Source organism: Rattus rattus, chromosome 3 (assembly GCF_011064425.1).
Source record: "Rattus rattus isolate New Zealand chromosome 3, Rrattus_CSIRO_v1, whole genome shotgun sequence".
NCBI classification, from domain to species: Eukaryota; Metazoa; Chordata; class Mammalia; order Rodentia; family Muridae; genus Rattus; species Rattus rattus.
Genome location: NC_046156.1, coordinates 169,549,476 through 169,574,862, shown reverse-complemented (window position 1 = coordinate 169,574,862; position 25,387 = coordinate 169,549,476). Strand labels below are relative to the sequence as shown.

Genomic DNA, 25,387 nt, shown 5'->3' with positions numbered 1-25,387 from the left:
GGTCCTCCAGTTTCTGCCTTTGCATCACAGGGATTGTGGGCCATGCCTGGTTTTATATGTGAGGACTTCAGCTTGTGCAACAAGCACTTTGCAAGCAATACCATCTCTCCAGTCCTGTTAAATCAACACTAATGGAGTGTTTGTAGTATGCTCCATTCTAGTTCTATATTTCAACACATTTAATCCTTATAAGTACATAAGACTGATACACACATGAGCACACAAATACTGATGGCATCCATAAAACTGCTAGGCTCAAACCAGACAAAATCCCAACTCTGAGAGGGGAAGTGGACACTAAGTCCCACCTCTAACCAAGGAGCTATACCTGATGGGCAAGAGGAAATCAGTTTTATCCAGTCACCACACATATCAACTATACTCTAGGTCAGACCCCATGCTCAGGAGGAATTGGCTAACATAAAGCAGACTCCATAATTTTTGTGTCTACTTTTTGTTTTGTGTTGTTTTGGTATTTTTTGTCCTATTGATGCTTTGTTGCAATTTTCCTTTGTTGTTTCTTTTTTAGAGAGAGAGAGAGAAAGAGAGAGAGAGAGAGAGAGAGAGAGAGAGAGAGAGAGAGAGAGAGAGAGAGAGAGAGTTTGTTGGGTAAGAGGAGTTAGTGAAGGGGAAAGACATTGTTTGAAGATATTTTAAATTAGAAAACAACTTGAAAAAATTCCAGAAAAATGATATATCATCCTATTCTAGATAAGGAAACTGAGGCATGGCAAAATACAGCTCCTAAAATACCCAGAGTCACAATTTCCTAGGTAATGCTAATCACCAAAACATGGATGAAGACCTTGGTTGCTTCAGCCCTCACTACAGTATCTTTGTACCAAGCACTACTTGTTTCTCTGAGAATCATGTTAATAAGAGCAACAAACCCAAAACTGCAGACATTTTCAGAAAGGATGTCGGAAGGACATTGTTGTATTTTATTACTGGCTTCACGTGTACATTTCTCAACTGTGGAAGGATGTGCTTGTGTATTATTTGTTGACACGGTTCCATTTTGCAGGAGAGTGACAGCAGGGGGTAGTGTTTGGAGCCTGCAGTGGGTTTGGAAAGTACTGAGATCTGTTTGTGTTGCACAAACCCTGAGGTCTGCAGTCCCCGCCAGGCCAGCTGGACCTCACCGAGATTTTAATTTGGAGCATCCTGAGCCATTTGTGGATCCAAAATAGTTCACATGTGTTTGGAAAGGAAGCAAAAACAGCGAGTCAGCTAGAAACGCTTGTATGATATCTAGCAGCAGGGCCAGGTCACTGAAGATTCCTCCCCCTTGGGAGGGATTGGTTACATACTGTCTTGAAAAGTTCTGTTAATTTGGATGGGGAAATTGGGGCATGGTTAGAAAGGGGTCAGTCTCAATATTCTGTGGATAACCCAAATGGGGACAATTGGTCCAGGCTAGGATGTGGCTGTGAACATTGACATCTGGGATCCATCTCTGGAGATAGTATTATTTGAAAGTATGGAATGTAACAGTTTTAATAGATTCTTTTCGTTTGCCTGTTTGTTTTGTTTGGTTCAAAACAGTGTTTCTCTGCATAGTCCTGACTGTCTTGGAATTTGCTCTGTAGACCAGGCTGGCTTTGAGCTTGTAGATCTGCCTGACTCTGTCTCTAGAGTGTTGAGATTAAAGGTCTGTAATTGAATCTTAAGCACAGGAGAGAAGAGGTAGAAATGGCCTCCTCACATGGGCTCCTCATCTGGATCTCAACCTAAATGTCACTCTCTCGGTAGTGAGTTTTCCTGATCACCCTCCTCAAGACACGTCCTTATACTATTATTTATTCAAGCAGTTACTTTCTGAATTTGATAGTATATACGCTAGCCTATAATTTATGTTCTGTTTTTCTCACTTGCTTTTAGTGAGTATTTTTCATGTGTGTGACATATTGTACGTGTGTAGACCAGATGCCAATGTCCAGTAACTTTCCTGTCACTCCCTACCTTATTTTTTGATATAAGGTTTCTCAATAAACTTCTGTCTCACTGTTTTGGCTATACAGTCTGGCCAGCATACCCCAGAGGTCTCCATACTCTCAGTGCTGGGATTACAGATGCACAGTGCCAAGCCTGACTTTTTACATCATTACTGAGGATCTGAACTCAGGTTCTCCAGTTTGTACTGCAAGTATTTTGCAAATTGGCCCATTTCCTCTACCCAGGTCTTTCCAATTAGGGCCAAGCTTTAAAGGACTGTGTCACTCTTGTTGTTATCCTTCCATTTTAAGCACAATGACTGGTCCATGGTGGATGCTCAATAAAGACTGCTTGACAGGCTGCTCCAGTCCCAGAAACTGCATTCAACCTCAGCTGAACACACAGGTCATCATGCTTTCCACACAGTGCCAGAGAAACCGGCCGTTTGAGATATTATTGATTTTTCTTCCACCCCACAAACCATCAAGGACATTTCTGATGTCAGATCCAAATTTCTCATGGTCACACGGAACTTTTCATGACACAGTCATGTGTTAGAAAAGAGAAGAAACACTTCTACAAGACTCCCCGAGCTCCATCTAACATTTGGCTGTGGGTCTCTGCATCTGTTTCCATTGGCTACTAGATGAAGCCTCTCAGGCCATTGTTATGCTAGGCTCTTGTCTGCAAGAATAACAGAATCTCATCAGTAGTTTCTGGGATTAGTTCTTGCCTATGGGGTAGGTCTCAATTTGGGCCAGTCATAGGTTAGCCTTTCCCTCTGTCCCTGCGATATCCTTGGCCCTACACATCTGTGGGCAAGGACACATTTTAGGTTGAAGGCTGTGTGGATGGTTTGCTATCTTTATCCTTCCATTTGGAGTCCTGCCTGGCTATAGGAAGTGGCTACTTCAGGATCCATATTCCCTCCCCATTGCTAGACTCTAGTTTCAGCTAGAGTCAGCCCCATAAGCACCCTGGGGCCTCATCCCACCATCCTGGCACATCCTAGAGATGCCCTCCACTGATCATTTCTGTTCTCTCTCCTGCTCTCCCTATACCTGATGCCTGCCGCCTCCTCACCCCACCTCCTCTCCCACCCAGTTCCCTCCCTCCATCTATTTCATATTTTTTTTCTCCTTCTGAGAAAGAGTCAACCATCCTCCCTTGGCCTTCTTTATTATTTGACTTCTTTGGGTCTGAGGATTGTAGTGAGGATAAGTGACTAATATCCAGTTATAAGTGAGTACCTACCATCCATGCCCTTTGGGGTCTGGGTTACCTCACACAGAATGATATGTTCTAGTTCCATCCCTTTGCCTCCATCTCTTGTAGACAGAACAAATCTGGGGTCAAAACTTTGGTAAGTTGGTGTACTTATTGCTCCACTGGTGGGCCTGCCTGGCTACAGGAGGTGGCCACTTAAGGTTCCATATCCCCACTGCTAGGAGTCTTAGCTAGTCACCTACACACACTCCTGGGAAAGACTGAGGTACCTGAAGAAGATAGGGACTCCACAGGAAGACCAATAAAATCAACTAACCTGGATCCTTGAGGGATCCCAGAGACTGAGCCACCAACCAAAGATGAGCATGAGCTGGAACTAGGCCTCCACAGATGTGTAGCAGATGTGCAGTTTGGTCTTCATGGGGTCCTCCAACAACTGGAGCAGGGGCTGTCCCTGAATCTGTTGCCTGCATGTGAATCCCATTCCCCTAACTGAGCCACCTCACCTTGTCTGTTCTCAGTGAGAGAGGATGTACCTAGTCCTGCAGTGACTTCATGCGCCAGGGGTAAGGGTGATACCCAGTGGGCAAACCCCTACTCAGAGAAGGGGGATGGAGGAAGGAGTTGTGAAAGGGGGAGACTAGGAGAGGAGGGGGATTTGAGGATGTAAAATAACTACATAAATTAATCAATGAAAAACGAAAGGCAGATGGAAAGGAGCATAAGTTAGATGATAATTAAAGATTAAGAAAACACTAGCAACTGAATATGAATTAGAAAAACCTATTAGGCAAGTTGAAGATGCAGATAAGACCTGTTTCAGGGATCATGCTAGAAGTCTTTTCCTTTGCAAGACTTTAAAGATACTAAGATCATTGTACTTGGTCTTCAGCACATCGATCTAAAGTTTGCGATTGAGTAATAAGATATTTATATAACCACAAAAGAAGAGAAGAACACAAAAGTTTAGCTCAATTTAAAAATGAAGAATTATTTTATAGAGAGTTTAAAATTTTTTCTCAGTGTCAATGGAAAGGACTGTAATCTAAGATTTGATTTGTGTGAATCTCTCATTCTATCTTCTCCACTCCCCCACAAGCCCCCGATACTTGTTTTACATATTGTTTTTGTGGTAGATTAATTTTGATATGGCTTATATTTCTATGCAGACCTCTTGCTAAACTACTCTAACAATTCAATTATACTCTTTTCCTCTTTGAGTATAATTCTACATTTCATTTGTGGATAAGTTTGAGTTCAACAGCCACAGAGTTATTTCTTTTTTGACATTCTTTAAAAAAGCAATTAAAGCACATCAGGGTATTGTTTGAGTGAAAATGGAAAACAAACAGAGACAGATACATCTAAGTGCACTATAAATAAATCACATTAGCACAGTGCAGTAAAGAACTCACCTCACTTCACGTGGTTCTGACTGTGTTGTGAAGCCAACAGGAAGCTGTATCTAAAGTGTTCTCCAGTCAGTAGATTTGCTTTGGTGTAGAGATGTCACTTAGCAATTCTAAAACCTAAAGTGCCAAATGACTAAGAAAATAAGTAAATATATTGTAGATATCAAGAGTTGGGGAGGCAACAGCAGAGAACAGAAATGCAAAGGAAAGGGGGAGTCTTAAGTAAACTATTTAGTGATGGATTAGAATCAGAGGTGACAGTACAGATCCATGTATATAAGAACAATGTAGATAAGAACAGAGAAAGAGAGAGAGAGAGAGGAGGGGAGGGGCTGGGGAGTTGGGTAGGCAGAAGACAGAGGTAGTTCAGAGGAGAGTGTAGGCTTTTGGGAGGCAAGGAGTTCACATGTATTTGGTGCTTATTGTTTGCTGAGTTTTACAATAGACGCACCTTGCTAACCCCACACTACAAATAGAATACTGATGTCACATTTTATCATCATCTGAAATTGCTGTTTCCAGCTTACATGGTGCTATATGGGTAAGGATGACATGGCATGCCTTATATATATATATATATTATAGAGTGAATACAATACACACACACACACACACATACACTAGGTTTAAGCTATATGCAACGTCTCTCTCTCTCTCTCTTTGTGTGTGTGTGTGTGTGTGTGTGTGTGTGTGTGTGTGTGTGTGTGTGTGTGTATTTTCCCAGGCTTTTTACTAAGAGAGTAAAAACCTTGTTTTCATTCAGTAACATGAGCAAGCCTGGTGCACAGATCTTGGTTTCTTTATTTACATTTATTTTCCTTTTTAAAGATTTATTTACTTTATGTATGTGTCATTCTCTTCAGACACACCAGAAGAAGGCATCAGATCTCATTACAGATGGTTGTGAGCCACCATGTGGCTGCTGGGATTTGAACTCAGGACCTCTGGAAGAGCAGTCAGTGCTCTTAACTGCTGAGCCATCTCTCTAGCTCTTGGTTTCTATTGCACTTCTTGTCAATTGTGGTGGCCTACACTGGTTGGGTAGGTTAAAGAGGCAAAGGAGGTAAAATAACGAGTTCTAATGCCATTCTCTATGAAAAGAAACCCCCTTGCTAAAGAAGTACCTGGTTCGAGGGCTGGCATAGAACATACAAAAGGAATCTGGAACCAGGCAGCAGGGCTGTGGACCATGTTGACAGTTTATAGGGTCAAATTCAGTGAAGACCCAGCAGCCAAAGCACAGGCCACGTAATCGATGAAATAAAAACAAATGACAAGATGGTGTTATAATCTATCAAATAAAATAAATGTAAATAGTAAGTATTCATATTTTACAAATGCAACACTTAAAGAATGATGGTGATGACACAGTTACTCCTTACACTGGGATTCCTATTAACAAATATAAACAAAATGGCAAAAACAAACAAACAATTATAAAAAGCAAGGCCATAGCTTTGAAAGCAAGGCCACCCATTTTGACGGGGACTATTGTGTAAAGGAAATAATGAGAAACAAGAGTTCTTAATAATTTAATAATTTCAGAGTCTCCTTATGAAGTGTTCACTAATTATAATTTGATGAATAGCAACTTTACAGCAGAGAAATCTGCCAAGCATTGCTTAATCAAGTGATAAGAGGCCGGAAATTAATACAGTAAATGGGAAGGGTGGGGTGCTTCAAGCAGCATCTAGAAATAGTCAAGAAATAAAAATAAACAGAAGAAGAGAAGGAAAAGGAGATAGGGCCAGGGAGTTGAGTGGGCAGAAGGCACGGTTAGTTTAAAGGAGAGTATAGGCTTTGGGGAAGCATGGGTTTGACATTGAGTTGATATGTATTGTATGCAGGGTTCTATGTTAGGCACATCTTGCTAACCTCAGCTACCAGAAAACTTAAGTCACATTTTAGCATCATCTAGAACTGCTGCTCCCAGCTCACTCTGTGCTCCACAGACACTATTGCCATGGTGTTATGCACTGTAGAGTTCCATGAGATAGTCCTGGGTGAACTATGTCGTTAAATACACGGGAAAGCCACGGGGAAAGAATGAGTTGGGACTTCATCTCACGTAATATGTGAATGCAACGGAAAGGAAAGTAAGGCAAGCAGAGCAATGGTGGAGAATGTTTGGAATCACAGCTCACTAGCAAAAGAAAGAAGACAGAAAGTCCCCAACGAGCATCATTTAAGGAACCCGGTAATCTGCTTTGATAGGCATTCATCTAAAGACACAGAAGTGGCCAGTAAATACATTAAAGAGCAGACAGCCTCAGTAATCAGGAACATGCAAGGCAAAGCCACACTAGAATACCACTTCGCACATCTAGGAATGGCTTTCATCAAAAGAAAAACAGCTACTAAGTGCTGGAAAGAAGAGGGGGGAAACGGGAGACTTTTTACACAGCTGGTGGGGAAGTAAATCGGTGGCAGTCTCTGCAGAAATCATACCGTAATTTCTTAAAAATATAAAAGTCAAATTGCAATTTGATTCAACAAGCTGGCTTCTGAGTACGCCGCCAGGGGAACTGAAATTGTATCCCAAGATGTTCCCACATGTGCTGAACAGGCTGTAGGGATGCACTGAAGATGGCCCACCCTGTGACCAGCTGCCGGTGAGGACTTCTGGTGGATAAGTGCCCACTCCGAAACACCAGAGTCTCACATCTGTATGAAGGGGGGGGGGTTTCAGGAATCCATGAAGTTCGGAGCTTTCTGTGAGGTGGTCTGGGTCTGCTTTTCAAAGGAGTGTTTGCTGAATGAAAGGTTGGTATTTGTAGCAGAAAAACCTCCGCATAGTTAGTGTAAAAGAAACCCCTCCTGCCTAGTAGAGTTTATCATTTTTTAGTTAAAAAAATACAATATATTTGGCCACTCTTCTTGGGTCTTTATAACATCGCCTCTTTTGTTGAGTGAGTTAATTCATTCAAAGAAAGATATACAGGCTTCTTGGGTGGTAGAGAATACATGAGTCTTTACATACTCATAAACACACACACACACACAGAGAGAGAGAGAGAGAGAGAGAGAGAGAGAGAGAGAGAGAGAGAGAGAGAGAGAGAGAGAGAGCAAGAGAGAGCGCAAATCCCAGGAAATTCTATGGCAAACCAAATAAGCTGGCATATTCTAGACTGGAGGCTCAACATTGTTTTACATAGATCAATACTTTTACTATTTGGCCAGTTTTCTTTCTCCCATAAAGGGTAATAGGTTAACTATTTGGAACACCATGCTTTATTTGTCCTCTTGCAGTGTTACATTAATAACACTTCTTGTGGGGCATAGGTGGGGTAGGGTGGGGGCTTTTAGCCTTCTGTGAGTGCTCAGAAAATCCACTGGAGCCAATCCAAGCAAACGAACTCCTGAAAGGTTGCTGTCAGTTGACATTTATAGGGGCCTTGGAAGGGACAAGCTTTAGGATTTGTGGCTGAGAAGATTTCTCCATCTTCATTTCAGAGGGCTTAAGCTGGGCTGTGGGGAATTGTGCCGTCAGTCACATGTGCTTTGTGCCTTTTTCAGCTGAGTTCCCACAAGTCAGTTTCTAGCTTGCAAAGGGCCCAGGTGAGTAGGTCCAACTCTAACTCTGGCCATCTGAAAGGTCTAGATGTAGTAGGCGCTCCCATGGTGTGTGGCAATCATAAACTGCCTTTGCCCTGGCCTGCGTAAGCATATATGTATGTGTATATGTGTGTATATGTATGTATAAACACACACACACACACATACATACATACACATACATTAGGTTTAAGCTATATGCAACATTAAGGTCTGAGGAAAACCTTTTGGTAACTCTAAAATTGAGAATTGAATGGCTTATCAGAGCTGCTTCCAGGGTTAGTCTGTATAGTCAAGTTGTCAGAGGAAGCGATTACTGGTCTGTGTGACCTATGCTGATGTGGAGGTGTAGAGGGACTCATCAGATTACATTTATTAAAAGCCCAAAGTGGTGGGAAGGAAGATTAAAGTTTTGGAAAGGAGTTGTGCCCTCTTCCCACTGGAATACCCAGAAGAGAACATAGGTTCTGAGAGCCAGATGTTGGGAAATCGACCCTGGAAAATTTTGTTTCAGCCAGGGTATTTGTAGCCAAATTATATTTAATTAAACTTATCTTCTTTTAAATTATCAATACATCACACACACACACACACACACACACACACACACACACACACACACACACACACTTTACCAGGCCTGGGATTATATTTTGTATAGTGGCTTTGTCACGACACTTTCTCCACCATTTCTTCAGTCCTGACGTTGCTATTCTTGGCGTTCAGCTTATTTAAGCATGAAATGCAGACCCAAGGTCAGGACTCTCTGCCATCAGCTGTAGTGCTGAACCATTGGCTCTGGATTGGTATTGGGATAGTTAGAATATTTAAGGACAGTTGAAATAGGTATAGATCTTGCTATCAATATATAAGCTTGGAGCTTTCTTAGTGAAAATTTTGTTAAACTTATTATAGACTCAAAAACAGTCATAACTATAATACAGAAATTTCATGGACTCTCTAGAGTTTATTCCAGTGGCAGCATCTTATAAAACAATACTGTCTCACGGTCAGGACACTGACCCTGAGAGAATCCACTAGGATCACGTGTATAACTAATTCTCTACATTTTGTTCAATATGTAGTTTTGTTCATACCACAGTCCAGACACTGAGCTTTACCCTGACGAGACTCCCATTGGAAAGCTATACTGGTCTTCTCACCACAGCTCCTTATTTCTCTGTGCTCTTTTCCGAAAATCACTAATTTTAATGTATAACATTTTGTCATTAAAATATTGTTTCAACAGACACACAGCATAGAATCTTCTAGAGTTGGCTTGTTTCATTCATAATCATTTTCTGGACAGTAGTCTCCCTTTCTGTTGCTAAGTCTCCCATGCACTACAATGTTTTAGACCCCAGTCACAGGGTTGGCCTTGGCTATCATGTTTGAAGTTGCTATAGTCATTCACTATATTCTTTTTATATTAGCACACGTCTCCATTTCTCTGGAATAAATGTTCAAGACTCTACTTAGCCTGTGGCAATTGAATGTGTAGTTTCAGAAGATACTACCAAACTGTTTTCCAGAATAATTTGCACTATTTTGTACCCACAGTGTGTGAGGGTGTTAGAGACTCCAGTTTCCACGTCCTCAATAGCATTTGATGTTGCATCTTTTCTATATGTAGCAATATCTCAGTGTGTGTGTGTGTGTGTGTGTGTGTGTGTGTGTGTGTGTTTCTAAATATGTCTTAGTTGAATTAGAACAATGTCGTAGAATTTTTAATCCCAATCTGGGTTTTCTACCCAGCCTTGATTATTCAGTTCAGGCATTTAGGCCTGTTGGGAGCTAGCTGGCTGACACCTTTCTATATTTACTGTTTATTGTGCTGAATCCCTATAGGTGTAACCTGGAACACTGATGAATTCCAACACCTAGGAGACCCTCCACCTTGACAAGTTTTCTCATTGCTTTCTCTGTGTAATGGAGCATTAAGTACTTACTGCTCCTTGAAGTGACTACAGCTGTCTGAAGGAACAGAAATACGGCATTGTAAGCCTAAGCATTGGCAGCTCATAGATGTCCCAAACAGATGTCCCCTAGATTTAGGGGTAAGGAGCCTGTATAAGCATCAGGAAAAACAAAATGAAGTCCTCCAGGGCTCAGAAGTTTGGATGCTGCCCATGCTTCATTGAGAATACATCTCAGAGGCAGAAGGAAATGATGGACACTGGGAAACTTCATAACATAGCAACTTTAAATAGAATACAGACAAAAGAGACACTTTAAGAGCCCTTCATATAGTCAATAATCAGAAGGAGATGAGAATATAGAACAATCGGATACATTATTGTTTTATAAATTGCCCATCTCATTCATCGCCAACTCTAGACATGAAAAGCAACTCAACTGATTTGATATCTTGTCCCACACGTGTTCCCCACTTCCTTACCCTCTTATAGAAATGTGCTGACGCAGTTCTCACAATGGAGACCAGATGTGAAGAAGGCAGCTGGGGGCAGAATAAAGACAAAGAGCTAGATAGTCAAGCAAGTGGGTAATGAATCCCACATGCTTAAACACTGACAAAACCCTGTTGACACAGCCTTCGACTCAGTGACTGGGGAGCTATTGAGTAACTCGGAGACTCACATTTCACCCAGGAGAGCAGGAGAAGCTTCCTATGGTCTTCTTGTCCTCATCAATAAATGTCTACTGCTGAACTTGATTGCAAAACTAATCTGATCCTGCACAATTTCCTTTCCTGTGAAGTATGGAGTTGTCAGTATATGAAAGACAACCTTGTTGCAAGTCTTCAGTAGAGAACCGAGTACATGGTTTACAAACTTCTCTTTCCACTGAGACTTGCTTGGCTTTAGTGGCAACAGTGCTACATGGCATGTCACTGGGGGAAGTGCGGCTTTCCAGACATAACAGCCTGTGAAGGGGGAGCTATTAAATTACTGCTGATGTCTCTTACAGATGCCTGCTCTCGGTGAGTGAGCTAAATGAAAATGAAGAATATGCCCTATTTATAACTGATGGGAGGCACCTATTACCTGTCTCTTTGAGGAGCCCAGGCTTTCTTGTGGAGATCACTACTGGGACTAAAGTTCTTACTAAGCAGGTTCACCAAGGAAGTTGAAGAAACAAGGAATGGGCTATCAGAGTTTGGGTGTGGCATGGCCCCCAGAGGACCATGTGTCAAGTCTTATTCCCTAGATGGATGAGGATAATGGAGAAGAATGCTGATAAAGAAAAGAAGAGATGAGGGGAGGGAGGGGGAGGGAGTGGAGGAGAGAAGATGAGATGACAGACTGGTTAGGAAGCAGAAGTAGACCGTAGGAGTGAGGGGGACAAAAAATTTTGAGAGTAAATGCAATCAATTAATTATATACATGTATGAAAAGTTCCTAATTGACTTCGTATTGTTTACACTTAATTAATTCTAATAAAAGTAGTAACAAAGAGAATCTCCTCTATCACTCCAGTACTTAAGCTCAGTGGAAAAGCCTGTGCACTCTTGCAGTTTAGTGGCATGTGCCTAAGGATGGGGCAGGGAATCAAGGAAAAGTGCTTACATCTAACCCTTGTGGGTAGGATTTTCTTTTTTACTTAGCCAACCCTGCTAGAGCCTCTTCCAAAAAAGAAAAGAGATAGGAGAGGCTTTGTGGCTGAGTGCCTGGCTTTCATGGATTTGAAAATAGCATTCTGAAATATTCTCATGAGCTTCCAAGAAGAAAGGAGAGGCCAGCAGGGAATAAGGACAGGTATGAAAGGTTAGAAATCAGTGATCATCTCGAGAGTTCTTTGGGAACCCATACTTCACCATGCAAAGTAGTCGGAGAAATTAAATAAAAAATTGTTCTTCCATAGATAAGAATTTAACCATGTCCCTGCTCTAACCCTCTACTGGACTCCCCTCCATGTTTACATAACCTTGGAGTGTTTTTCTGAGTATAGCTTTGTCTTAAGCAAAGCCCTAAATCACAGAATTTGGGCTTACTGAGACCTGGTGGTGCTTCCTGTCTTTTATCAGTATTGTTTAAATGTTACCACCTTCACTTACACAGTGACGCCAAGGAATCAACGCCAACTTAATGAGCACTGGGGAGAAAGTCAAGAAGCTGGTTTTAGCTGTCTCAATTAAAAGTATGAAGCACAGCCTCAGGTGGCAGCTTATGCTAGATGCTTCCAAACACTAATGAGTGGAAATTGCAGAGAAGCAGATCTTAGCTCACGGCAGGAGAGACTCTCCCAGCAGAACGAGATAACCTGAGCCTGTAAGCGCTCCTCACACACTGAGATGCTCCGGTCAAGCCTCTGAGGCTCACCAGAGATTAAGGTGGGAATATGAGGTTTGCCTCTTGACTCTCATGTTCTGTTCGATCTGGGGCTATGGAGTGTGCATAAGGGACAGGCAAGAGATAGGTGAGAATGTCTTCCTAAGAGGAATCTTCAAAGATTAGTGTGCTGAATAGCTTTATGTCAACTTGACACAAATGACAGTCATCCGAGAGGAGGCAACCTCAATTAAGAAAATCCCTCCATAAGATTAAGCTGTATCTAAGTCTGTATGGCATTTTCCTAGTTAATGATTGATGGGGGATGGTCCAGCCCACTGTGACTGGTGCTGTTTCTGGGCTGGTGATTCTGGGTTCTGTAAGGAAGCAGGCAGAGTAAGCCATGTTGACCAATGCAGTAAGCAGCATCCTCCATGGCCTCTGCATCAGCTCTTGCCACCAGGTTCCTGATGTATTTGAGTTTCTGTTCTGGTGTCCTCATTGATGGACTACAACATGGGTATGAAGCCAAATAAACCCTCTCTTTCCCAAGTTGTTGTGGTCATGGTGACTCATCATAGCAGTAGAAACCCAAACTAAGAAAACTGGGTCATTCATTACCTCTCGCTCAGCCCAGCCCCTTTTGCACATGTCCCCTATCATGTTATCTTTCCTCAATTGCCTAAATCCACCATGCATTGTAGCTTTTTAGCCTTGACCATCACTTGGGTTTAGCATTTATTTCCCAGTGGGTGAAGCAGTGATTCTACTCCACTTTGAATTTCTGTAGACCTCTCTGTTATCGAGTGATCTCTGCATTATCCTGTCATTCAAGGCTGATTTATGCAGCCTTTTTTCTAATTTCCCCATTAATCTACAGCTTCATTTTAGATTAAGCTTTCTAGACTGTGATCCTCACATACCAAATGTTCCCACGTGAAAGCCTGAATCACCTTGATAACATCACTGTGCTCCCTTGGATCCTTTCTGGTTTCTCGACTCAGAATGCACGAGCCTTCTGCACTTTCCTAGTTTACGTCGTCTCCAGTTTTACAGGAATTTATAGCCACAGGAACACTGTATTAAACGTGAAAGTGCATTAATGTGAGACAAAAAATCCTGGGTCATTTACTGACTGACTCGGCACTGTAATTTTTGTAAATTTATTAACCAGCTATTCTGTGCATCAGCCTTCTCACTTGTAAAATGGAAAGAGGAATATATATGTCAAATATTCATGAGACTAAAATTTGACATTTAAGTCCTAGTATACTTACTGCCTTGCCTGTAGTAAACAATGAATAATTTAGAGAAAAATAACAAGGAAGAAAAAACTCCTATGAGAGAGAGAGAGAGAGAGAGAGACAGAGACAGAGACAGAGACAGAGACAGAGACAGAGACAGAGAGAGGCAGAGAGACAGGGAGAATGCACATTTAGAACCCAGAGCATCACACATGCTAAGAAAGCGTTTGACCACTAACCCCTAGCCTTTTAACACTTTATGAATTATACACCTAGCCTTTTAAACCTCTTTTTGAAACATGAACTCTCTTTGATAGCCTGAGATAGCCTTGAAAATGCCATTCTCTGTAGTAGAAAAACAGATTCAGGGCACCAGGCACCATGCCAAGCTACCTCCTGTTACTCTCTATCTCTGGTGGTCTCTCCGCCTCCATGGCTAGCCTCACATTGGTGCAGGCTACTCTCTGGCTCCGACAGCAGCCACCTGCTTGAGACTCTCTACTGTGAACTCTGCTCACATTCCCAGGATTTCCCCCCTGTAGTTATAGTCACAATTCCCAGTATCCCAATAAAATCAAAACTTAATAAGCTTGTTAATTTATCAATCAGATTTATATCAATAAATTCTCACTCCACCAAACATCCATACAATAAACTCAGAGCCAATTGATATTGATATAAACTGTCCACCTAGAAAAGACAAATTGCCCTATAATTATGCATCCCTTATAAGATTTTTATAGCTACCTGTGGCTATTTAAAGCCACAGGGCGTGGGTTATCCTTCTCTTCCTCCATCTTCATTTCTTCTCCTTCTCCTTCTTCTCCCTTCTTCTCCTCTTCTCCCCTTCTCTCCTCTTCCTCTTCCTCCTCCTCCTCCCTCCTTCTTCTTTCTTCTTCTTTTTTTTTTTTTTTTTTTCGGAGCTGGGGGCCGAACCCCGGGCCTTGCGCTTCCTAGGTAAGCCCTCTACCACTGAGCTAAATCCCCCCCCTCCTCCTCCTCCTCCTCCTCCTCCTCCTCCTCCTCCTCCTCCTCCTCCTTCTTCATCTTATCTCTCCTACCTCACAAAAACCCTGTCCCTGCCTTCCTTTTTCACTAACCAATCAATCACAAGCCTTGCCTTATCTTGTGCCTGCCCTCATCTGCTTATAGACATCAATCCACAATTTTCGTGCCTTAACTTTTGGTAATCAGGATTACAAATGTACCCACTGTGACCGACTGTGATATGCTTTCACAGTGATTTAGTCACTGAAATGAGTCAACATTTTAAAAGAAATACTTCTTGAACATCCTCATAAGGTTCCAGCTTGACTAATTTTATTCAGGCTCATTTGAGTTGATCTTAGCTTCTGTTTCACACATGTACATGAGAACACTTCACTAGTTATTAAGTATAAACTAAACACACAGCCTTGGAGTTTTACAAATATAAATAAATGTTTTTATATGCGAAATAATTAGGTTTATACAATTAGATTTTTCACTGTGTCTTCTGTTTAATGTTCAGACAGCCTTGATAACTCTGTGAAGCAAGAGCTACAGCGGGAGAAGTGGGAGAGGAAGAACTGGCCAAGCAGAAGCCTCTCCCGACGCTCCATAAGCAAGGAGAGATGGGTGGAGACCCTCGTGGTAGCCGACACGAAGATGGTAGAGTACCATGGAAGTGAGAACGTGGAGTCGTACATCCTCACTATCATGAATATGGTATGACTGTGGGAGGGGACAGCGATGACCAAAGAGATGACCTTAAAATGTTCTTCCTCCTCATCAAAACATATTTTTTTTTTTGCCAGGTATGATGATACCAACCTGTAATTCCCAAATCTGGCAGGCCAGTATGGGAGGATTCCAAGTCTGAGGGTAGCTTACACTAGGTAGTGATATTCTGTCTCAAATGACAAAAGCAAACAACATTTAAGAATAAATGTTTTGTTGTTGTTCTTTAACATACACGCACCTCACAGGCATGCACGCACATGCACAAAGTGTATTACTTTTCCAAGTACATACTAGTGGAAATTTGGGATGAATTACTCTGTTCCTTAAAAATATGTACTCTTAGAAAATTTATAATTCATCATTTGCATTTATCTGTTAGTTACTTGTCTAGTGACTTAATACATTTAGAATGGTTTTGGTTCCTCAGTTCCCGCTAGTCTTAGTCTATGAGAAAACTTGGGCAAGCAAAACTGAGCATGATTTCCTCAGGTTAGCAAGAGCTCCAGCTGGAGTGGGTGCACATTGCCACCCCAAGTTTCACCTTTCTGTTCTCACTGTTGCTGTGCTTTACTTTCCAAACAGGTGGCTTACCCCATGGAGATAGCAAAAATCAATTCCGTGATTAGTTGATAAAGGAAAGCAGACCCAGGGTTAGAGAAAGGCCAAAGAAAAGAAAGGCTTTGTTTAGGGAGCCATGTTGTTGGGATTTTGTGGGTGTAACTTGCCTGTCATGGTTAGAAGACACAACCTCACAGCAGACGTCCTGTGCTCTGATTTATATTCTTTTCCAAAGAATATAAATTGTATCAATCTGATCCTTGATACAAGAGCTATGCTGTAGAATGACCAACTGGGGTTGCACAACCATGACCACTGGTTCTCTGCATTTTGACTAGTTATGGCTTTATGTTAAGGTCTCTGTCTGCTGCAAAAAGAAGCTTCTTTGATGAGGATCAAGAGTTACGTGTCTCTGAGGGTCTAAAGATTAAGTAGTTAGTATAAAGAATGCAGTTAGGAATCACACTGGTTAAGGGAAGTAACGGGTAAAAGGATTTCATCTACTATCCTTGGCCTCACTAGCCACGTGTGATTAGGGAGGTTTAAAGTGCTAGCCATGAATAGCTATAGACAAATAATAGTTGCTCAAAGCAGGAGAATCGATCTTCACAGGAATAAGACCCTACATTGGCTATCCAAACCAAGTCAACAACCAAGAAACATATATGAGCAGACATATATGTGGATTCATCGGGTTGTAGTTGTGTGATGATTTGCATGCATATACAAATAGTAGCAATCATTAAAGAAACAACAATGGATAAAGAGGTGGAGACTAGGACTTTGAGGTTAGGAGGTCAGACAAGAGAAGAGGAGTAGGGAGGAAATGATGCCATTAGGTTTTAAATTTTAAAACAAAAAAGAAAAAAGAAAAGAAGGAAAAACTCATTAGTTGCAATTAAAACTCATGTCACAGGTGAGGAGAATTAAAATGCTGTTATGAAAATAATCACAGAAAAGTTCCTTAGTGTGTTTCTATTAATGATACTCTCTCTCTCTCTCTCTCTCTCTCTCTCTCTCTCTCTCTCTCTTACTGTCTACTCTGCGTGTAGGTGAGTGTTTACAACTAAAAAGAGATATAAACACCACTTAACATAGGTTATCTTGAATGGAAGAATTATAGATGACTTTTACTTTTATTTGATGATATATGAATATAGGCAATTTTCTACTAGTCACAATATTTTGAATGTCCTATAAACGAAAATTACATTTTATGCTTCTATTCACACCATCCTCATTTTGATTGCAGAAATTCTTATTTTATTACTTGAAAAAATATGTTTTAATCCATTTTTATTTTTCTATCTTTGTTAATGATGATGTCAATATAACAGGGAATAAAATACAAGAATTTCTCAAACACATGTCCAACCCATCACCCTGAAGGAGGCGCCTTTAAATATTACAAAGTGAATTGAGATTTAGTCTTCTCAGAATTGCACCAAGAATCCATATTCTATGCTGTGGTGTTTATGTACATGGTGTTCTGGAGCTATTCATGCCTCTGACAGGTGTGCACTGTCTGCATGGAAAGCTAACGATTTCTGTTTCTCACCCCAGGTCACTGGGTTGTTTCATAACCCAAGCATTGGAAACGCAGTGCACATTGTTGTGGTTCGGCTCATTTTACTTGAAGAAGAGGAGGTAAGGAATGGTTTCCCTCCACTCTTTCCCATGCCTTCCCATCTCCTCCCTCTCTTTTAAGAAAGCTCTTGACAAGCAAGCAAGAGGTCTCTCCACGGGCTTTTTGAAGTCCAAGTGGAAGAAAAATCTCATTTCTGTGTTATTTTGTTCAGATTTCAGCAGTATTTGAGTGAGAGATGGGGAACATTTTCAAAATATTGTATGTGTATGTGGGTGTGTATGGGGAGGATAGGTGTGTGTGGGTGTTAAAATGACCTGATTACAATTGCATCTAATAAGATACAAACAGACATACAGCAGGCACTAGGACTGTTCTGCAATGGATGCAGTGTAACTAATACACAGATGGAGACATTCAGTGGAAGTTAGGAAGCATGTGCAGTGATGCATATCTCCCATGCCATTAATTTATCTGTGGTATACAACATACATCTCTCAGATACGAGCCTTCTGGTTTGTATTGTTTGTCGTTGGATATTTCATATAGTCTCATACTTACGTACCATCAGCATCTGGGATAGTATGCCTAGATCAGAGTTCATTCAATATTGGAATATGGTCAGTTCCAAAATAGATTTCATGGCTACTTACTGCCTTTCCTTCCTGGTACCATTGTCTTTCCCATCTCAGTCAAAATGCTCTGGCTCACACGAGCAGCATATACCAGAGAGTCACTCTTCTTACTGTTGTTTTCATTGTGTTTGAGACAGGATATCCTTATACGTCTCTGGCAGGACTAGTACTCACTCTGAAAACAGGTTAGCCTCAACCTCACGGAAACTTGTTTGTCTCCTTCTTGAGTGTGTGCACTATCATATCTGACCTCATTTTATCTATTATCTATAATCTATTCATCAAACTGTCTGTCTGTCTGTCTGTCTAGCAATTATTTACTATATTATCCAAATCTAACGACAAAGCCCATAGTGGTTCCACCTCCAAAGCGTAGTTAAACATACCCAGGGCTCATCATTTCTGTGGCCATTACTTTGAATCAAGTCTTCCCTATTATGCCTGAACAACTATAGTGAATTCTCAAATGGTTTTCCTACTTCCAACTATTTCCATAATGCATTCTCTGGGAAGATCATTTTATATATAACCATAGCAGATGGTTTTAAAATAGTAACTTCAAGAACCCATAAAAGACTCCACTTCTTAAAAACGTAGATTCAGATGCTTTTGGTCTACAGAGCTCATCGTAATCTTGGTCTACATCATAATCTTTGGTCTACAGAGCTCATCATAATCTTGAGCCGCCTGTCTCTTCAGTTTTTCCAGATCTTCCTTGGACCACTCACTCCCTTGTTCCCAGCCCTTACACTCTGGAGTCTGAATGAGTTCTAGAATACAGTGGGCATTTTCCAACATTATGGTATTTATACTTATTGATCCCAAACATTCATCCATTGGCTCTGCACATGATGACACCCTTTAGATACTTAAGCCTTCACCTAAGTACTGATTCCTCAGAGAATCCTCAATGTCCATCCTACTCAAAACCAGCTCCTTTTCCTCCTTCTCCTTCACAGAATGGTAGCGCTCTTATAACTCACAAAGATTCTTCATATTTATTCATTCTTTTGTGTATCTCCACTTTTATAACATGTGGACAGTGTGAGTACAGAAACGATGTGTCTTGATTCCGTGACATCTCCAGTACCTAAAATGGTACACGGAACATGAATCAAGCTACAAAGTGAAATTTAATAAATGAAGCAAACGAGCAAGCACATGAAATGCCTTTCGAATTGTACAAATTAATCTCGTCAGAAGAACCCTAGTCACATCTACTTCAGCAAGAGACCAGGCACCAAATGTCAGACAAGTCCTATTATTTTCTTAACAGTACCAATCTTTAGCATCAGTTAACAGGCTATTTGTAAACTACCTTTGAATCCTTGATTTCTTTCCTCCCCCACCCCTGCCCCATTTTACTTCATTACTTGGGGTCTGTTTTGGGCATCCTGGTATTCCACTTCATTTAATATTTCTTTTTCTGTGATCCTGTTATTAACAATATTCATTCAAACCTTGGAAAGCCAGCAAAATGCCTACCTGTGTCTATGTGAGCCTCTATGGATGGGACTTTGGTTATTCTGTGCTATTGATGGGGACTCAGAGGTGGTGGAATTAAATGCTGGTTTGTAGAAAGTTGGTAGGATGCTACACAGTATTTTCTGTCCAGAAGAGATAAAGTACATTCACATCCAGTAAAGAAAGTCACCTTAAGCACATGCTTTACTGGCTGGTGCAACATTCACTGACCTTGTACTCATTTAGCAGTTTCAGTCTAGTATGTATACCATTGGTTGTAGCTGCATTAATTCACTTTCTTGCATCTTTGCACCAGTTTTTACCATCTCGCTTGTCTCTTCATCTGCCAGTTAAATAAATTTTTGACATATGCTAACCATGTATTCATAGAAGAATTATATTTTAACAGACACAGTAGGTCATGCCACGAATCCTAGCACTTGTGAAGCTGAGGAAGAAGGTTGCCATGGGTTCAAAGCCTAAGCCAGAAGTGAGATCTTATCTTAACAAACATACAAACAGCAAAGACTTCTACTATTAACCTTTTGAAAATTGTAGTTTGATATTCTAGAGTACCAATTTTCACTCCTTCATAATAGTCGAATGTGTGGACATGCTTGGATATAGATAGGTCTGGTGGCCGGAGATTTTTAAATCATTAAAAGAAAAGGTGTGAGAAGGGAAAATTTCACCGTCTATGGTGCCAGCAGAATTACAGACAGGACTTTAAAAATGTGGCTTCAAGGATAAAGGACCCAGGATGCAGGCAGGAAAGCGTTCCCTTGGAATACCTGAGTGCTGGCTTCACGCTGCCAGTGAACTTGCTCCTATTGGCCATTACACCTTTGCATTGGTCAAAATCACATTGCTTCTCCTCTTTCCAATTCTGATTTTGTAAGTGAACAAAAATTCCTCCTTCAACTCCTCCCAGATCCTCAGTGCTCTCCCCACCCCATCTTTTTCAAAAACAAGCCTCAAGATAAACAAGAAGAAAACAAAAAGCAAAAAATTGAAAATAAAAACAGAAAAACATACTAGAAGGAAAGAAAACCAAGAATACGAAAGTATACCAAAACAAAACAGAACAAAAAGCACACACACACACACACACACACACACCCCAAAACATGGGGTCTGTTTTGTGGTGTATTGGTCAACTATTCCTGGCCATGGGGCCAACTCTAAAAGATGGTTGATATACCTAGTGATACTCTGTTAAGGAAAACTAATTTTCCATTTCCCAGTGTATTAGTAGTAAGTTGTAAATTAATTTTAAGTAGCTTCTTGGTTAGGTGTGAAACTTTACATATACTCCCTGTTTTAACCTGTGTAGGTTTTGTGCATACTCCAAATCTCTGTGAGTTCGTATGTATTCCAGTCCTGTTGTGCCTGGAAAATATTGTTTCTTTAGAGCCAACCACCATTTCTTAGTTTCACAATGTTTCTGCCTCCTCTTCCTCATAGAAGTATTTTACTATTATTTATATTTTATAAAGACCTTGAAGTTCTTGAAAGAAGACAAAAACCCAAAATTGAGAGGATTACAAGATGTTAGAGACTCAGTGGTGGGAAACATGCCAATTGTCTGTAAGGGTCGGGGTTCCATCTCCTGCTCTAAGAAAGGAGAGAGGTATCATGGTGGAGGGGGCACGCAACAACGACAAAGATGGAATAATGTAAGTTGATGAAGTCACCTGGATCCCAGGTCACTATCAAACGAGGACTGAACTCTGCAGGTGTCAAGACTTGTGACTGAGAAAGGGGAAGACTGATAAGCAGAGTAGCACATGACTACTTTCCTGGAGAATTTTCTCTTGATCTACTAAATGACTTTGTGTTGGGCTCACTGTGGTGTTAATAGCCTATTGACTTTTAGACATTTGACTTGGTGGCTGTGTAGAGTTATAATAACCAATACACTTATTTTTTTCATGATAAATGTCCAATGTATTGGCAGATAACTTTCGACCCATTTCTTTAGATTAATAGGGTTCCTTCTGATAGTAACATGATTTATTTCTTAGGCATAACAAGTATTCAAATGTTGGTCCTCTGCCTGTTCTTTGTCCATCATCTTTTTTCTCAGCAGCCTAAGCATCCTTAGCAGAGTGTGGTCAGAGTGCAGCATACCAAAGCTGCTACCAGGGATTCCTAGGGAGATTAGTACAAGATTGGTTTTTTCCCTCTTAGCAGAGAGCTCACAAAGAAAGAAAATAATTGATAACAAAAGTTGTGCTCTTGCAAAAATCATTTCCTGTCTTCCATTTTTGTGACTTTCCAGCTTAGCTCGCCCTCCTGTAGGGTTCATGTGATCAAAGGTATCTGAAGAGGAGGGCAGGAAGTAATTGGGGTCAGTTTGAGAAGATGAGGTGTTAAGAAATGAGCAAAAGCAAAATCTGGTTTTGTTTACAAAGGAAATAAGGAATGAGATTGTGGGTGAATGGTTGCTTTAATTTACTATGTTCAAATAACCAAATTGTTTTATGGAAATGTTTAAAACAAATATCTCAATGCTTATTCTAAACTATTTTAATCTTACTATATCTTATATATGGTTAGGGACACATGATATTTTTATAATTTTCTTCATTCATTTATTTACTGTGTAGATGGGACAGTCAGAGGACAACTTGTATGAGAACACATGATGTTAATTTTGATGACCTGGCTCACAACCACATGGTCTTAAGTGCACAACTAATAACCTTTCCATAGACTCCTATGAAGTGCAGTCAAGAAATTACATGACCAGGTATTTCTAGGATGGAACCTAATGCAAGACTTAGAGATTAAAAAGACTAGAAAAGATGTGCTAAGTGGAAGTCTGTGGGAGACTTCTGACATGTGTAGAAAAGCAGGATGGTATCCTAAAGTCCTTATCACTAGAGACACAAAGTTCATCTAAAAATTACCTGCCTGGGAGATCCTGCCCTAGTAAATCAGGTAGACAGCAACCCAAGAAGAACCTTAGGTCTCCACACACATATGTGCACATACCCTGACACATACATGTGCACATATACATGTGGTCATACATACACATGTACACATATAATCATGCAAAATACCCCAGTGAAATCAGCAACACTTTCTGTGTAACCTCCTCGAGAAGAACCGAGCTTCTGTGCCCTTGCTCAGAGGATAGGCAGAAGAATGAAATGGCCATGCAGAATCATCTCCCAGTAATCTCTAGTCCCGAGAAGGGACTGTTATTATAGATTTTCTGCTTTGTTCCCAAATGTCTGCTCCTAGCTCTTTCCTTCCTCATACTCAACAGAGAGGCCTCTCACCTGCCTCGCCACAGATCCCATCACCGACCAGGCTTACTTCATTTCAGGCTCTACCTTTTCATTATTTAATAGATGACATATGTTCCTCATTTTTTCAAATAAACTTAATGTTTATTAGGATACACCAGATGGCTGAGAAATGAAAGGAACAAGTCCCTAACCCTAGACACACTAAAAAAGAAAACAGGCACAGAATCTGCTAAGTTTAACCTGACCTAGCAGGTGATTTGAACCGTGTGTGACTTAGATTTATCTCTAGGAAGCTCATGCTCATTAGGGAGGAGGAGCAGAAGGCCTTCTGAAAATGCCCCGACTGAGTGTCAAAGGATGGCTGCAGACTGGACAGTTCAAGAAGGGTAGGAGGCTAGAGAAAAGCATCTTAGGAAGAGAAAACTTTTTAAAAAAGGAAGTTTTAAAAATTGCACAGTATGAATTGGGAGAGTGCTAACGGCAAACAACTTACTGTTTGTGCAGTGTAAGCTTCCAGGGCACAGACATGAGGGAAAAGCTTCCTGAAGGCTTTGAAGATTTTCTCCCTTTTGGTTCTGTGCTTTGTTGAGATCTTACTGTGTAGACATGGCTAACCTCAAACTCACGGAAATAACCCACCTTTGTCTCCTGAGTGCCAAGATTAAAGTCATACATTACCATGCCAAAACCTGTTCTCCAAGTTTTATAATTTCACATTTTACATTTATGTATGGTTCTATGGAGTGAATTTTTACAGCAGATTTGAAGTTGAAAGAGAAAGGTATTTTACTCTTGGATTTCTCTTTCTTCGTTTTTATTTTTTATTTATTTATTTATTTTTTTGCTTATACCCATCCAGCTGTTTCTGTACCATTTATTATTTCCTAAATGCAAATAATGGTATAACTACTTATGAATTTTTTACTCTAGATTTCTTTGTGTGTGTGTGTGTGTGTGTGTGTGTGTGTTTATTGGATTTTTATTTACATTTCAAATGTTATTCCCTATCCTGGCTTCCCATCCATAAGTCCTTTATCCCATGCCCCTCACCTTCTTCTATCAGGATGTCCCCCCTCCCCAACTACCCATCCCTTCCTACCTCCTCACCCTGACATTCCCGTACACCGGGCGATCCAGCCTTGGCAGGACCAAGGGCTTCTCCTCCCATTGGTGCCTGACAAGGCTATTCTCTGCTACATATGCAGCTGGAGCCAGGGGTCTGTCCATGTGTACTCTTCGGGTAGTGGTTTAGTCCCTGGGAACTCTGGTTGGTTGGTATTGTTGTTCTTATGGGGTTACAAACCCCTTTAGCTCCTTCAATCCTTTCTCTAACTCCTCTAATGAGGACCCCGTTCTCAGTTCAATAGTTTGCTGCTAGCATTCACCTCTATATTTGTCATGCTCTGGCTGAGCCTCAGTATTTTTATTAATTCTTTAAGAATTCAACACAATAGTTTTTGATCACAGTTATCTCCACAGCTCCTCCCAGATTTATCCTTTCCACCCTCACATCCCTACCCAGCCAACTTAAGAATGTTTTTCCTCTTTCTAAAAAGACTCATCAAGTCCAGAGTGTGTTGCTCAGCTACCCCTGAGTAGTGCTTGACTTGTCAGGGCTACACTATGAAAGAACACTAATGCTCCCTCTCCCAGCAGTTTTTCTGCTAGGGGTGGACTTCGTGTCTAGCATCCCTCTCCCACCATGCCTCCCATTAGCCCTTGCACAGACATTGCAAATACTGCTGCAGTTGCTGTGGGTTCTTATGATCAACTGTCCTGTTGTGTCTGTGGAACGTTGTTTCCTTTAAATTATCTTCCCCTTCTTGTTCCTCACATCTTTCCGCCACCTCTTTTTCCGTTAAGTTGCTTGCTAATGTGTCCCTACAGACCACCAGGGCACTGTGCAAATCTCTGAGAGTTGGGGTGAGAGGGGTGATATGTATATTCCATTTAGGGCTGAGTGCCCTATAGACTCTTATTCTATGCACATTGACCAGAGGAAGCGCTACATATTGATTTCCCTCTACTGTAAGTGGAGGCATCTCTGATGAAAGCTGAGAAATGCACAATCTATGAATATAACAATACACATCATCAGGAGTCACTTTGATACTATGTGCATTTTGCAAACTAATAATATTAAGTTCTCCCCTAGGGCCTATGGTCTATCTAGCCACTACTTCTTGGCCCCAATAACAATGCCAAGTATGAGTTACATTTTATGGGGAATACCTTAGATCCAACCAAAAAGTGTTAGATTACTCTTACTATTATATTTATGACACTACTGTATCCATGGGCATATTTTTCAGGTTGGTTGTAGCTCACAGGGTTCCTCCCTGGGTGACATTGATGCCTCTTTTCTCCTTCAGTAGCCTTCATAGCACCTTCCAGCCCTCTGAAACTTTACCAGTAGTAATGAAGCTTCCTGGTCAGTATAAGCTTGGCATCTCCCTGTTCTATGACTCAAGTTATGTGGTGTCTTCAGATGTAGAGTTTTACAATCAAGTCTGCAGGGGTAACCAAGAGTGCTGGTAATACCCTGTAATGTTGGTGGTCTG

The 25,387-nt window shown here is 41.0% G+C and overlaps 1 protein-coding gene across 1 annotated transcript in view; it reads left to right on the top strand.

The window, feature by feature from the left end:
- Adamts12 (ADAM metallopeptidase with thrombospondin type 1 motif 12) overlaps positions 1–25,387 on the top strand; it is a 212,193-nt gene that overhangs the window by 122,565 nt on the left and 64,241 nt on the right. Inside the window, exons 4-5 of the mRNA XM_032897025.1 lie at positions 15,113–15,309; positions 17,446–17,529. Of these exons, the coding sequence (XP_032752916.1) occupies positions 15,113–15,309; positions 17,446–17,529 (281 nt within the window). The remainder of the gene's footprint in view (positions 1–15,112; positions 15,310–17,445; positions 17,530–25,387) is intronic.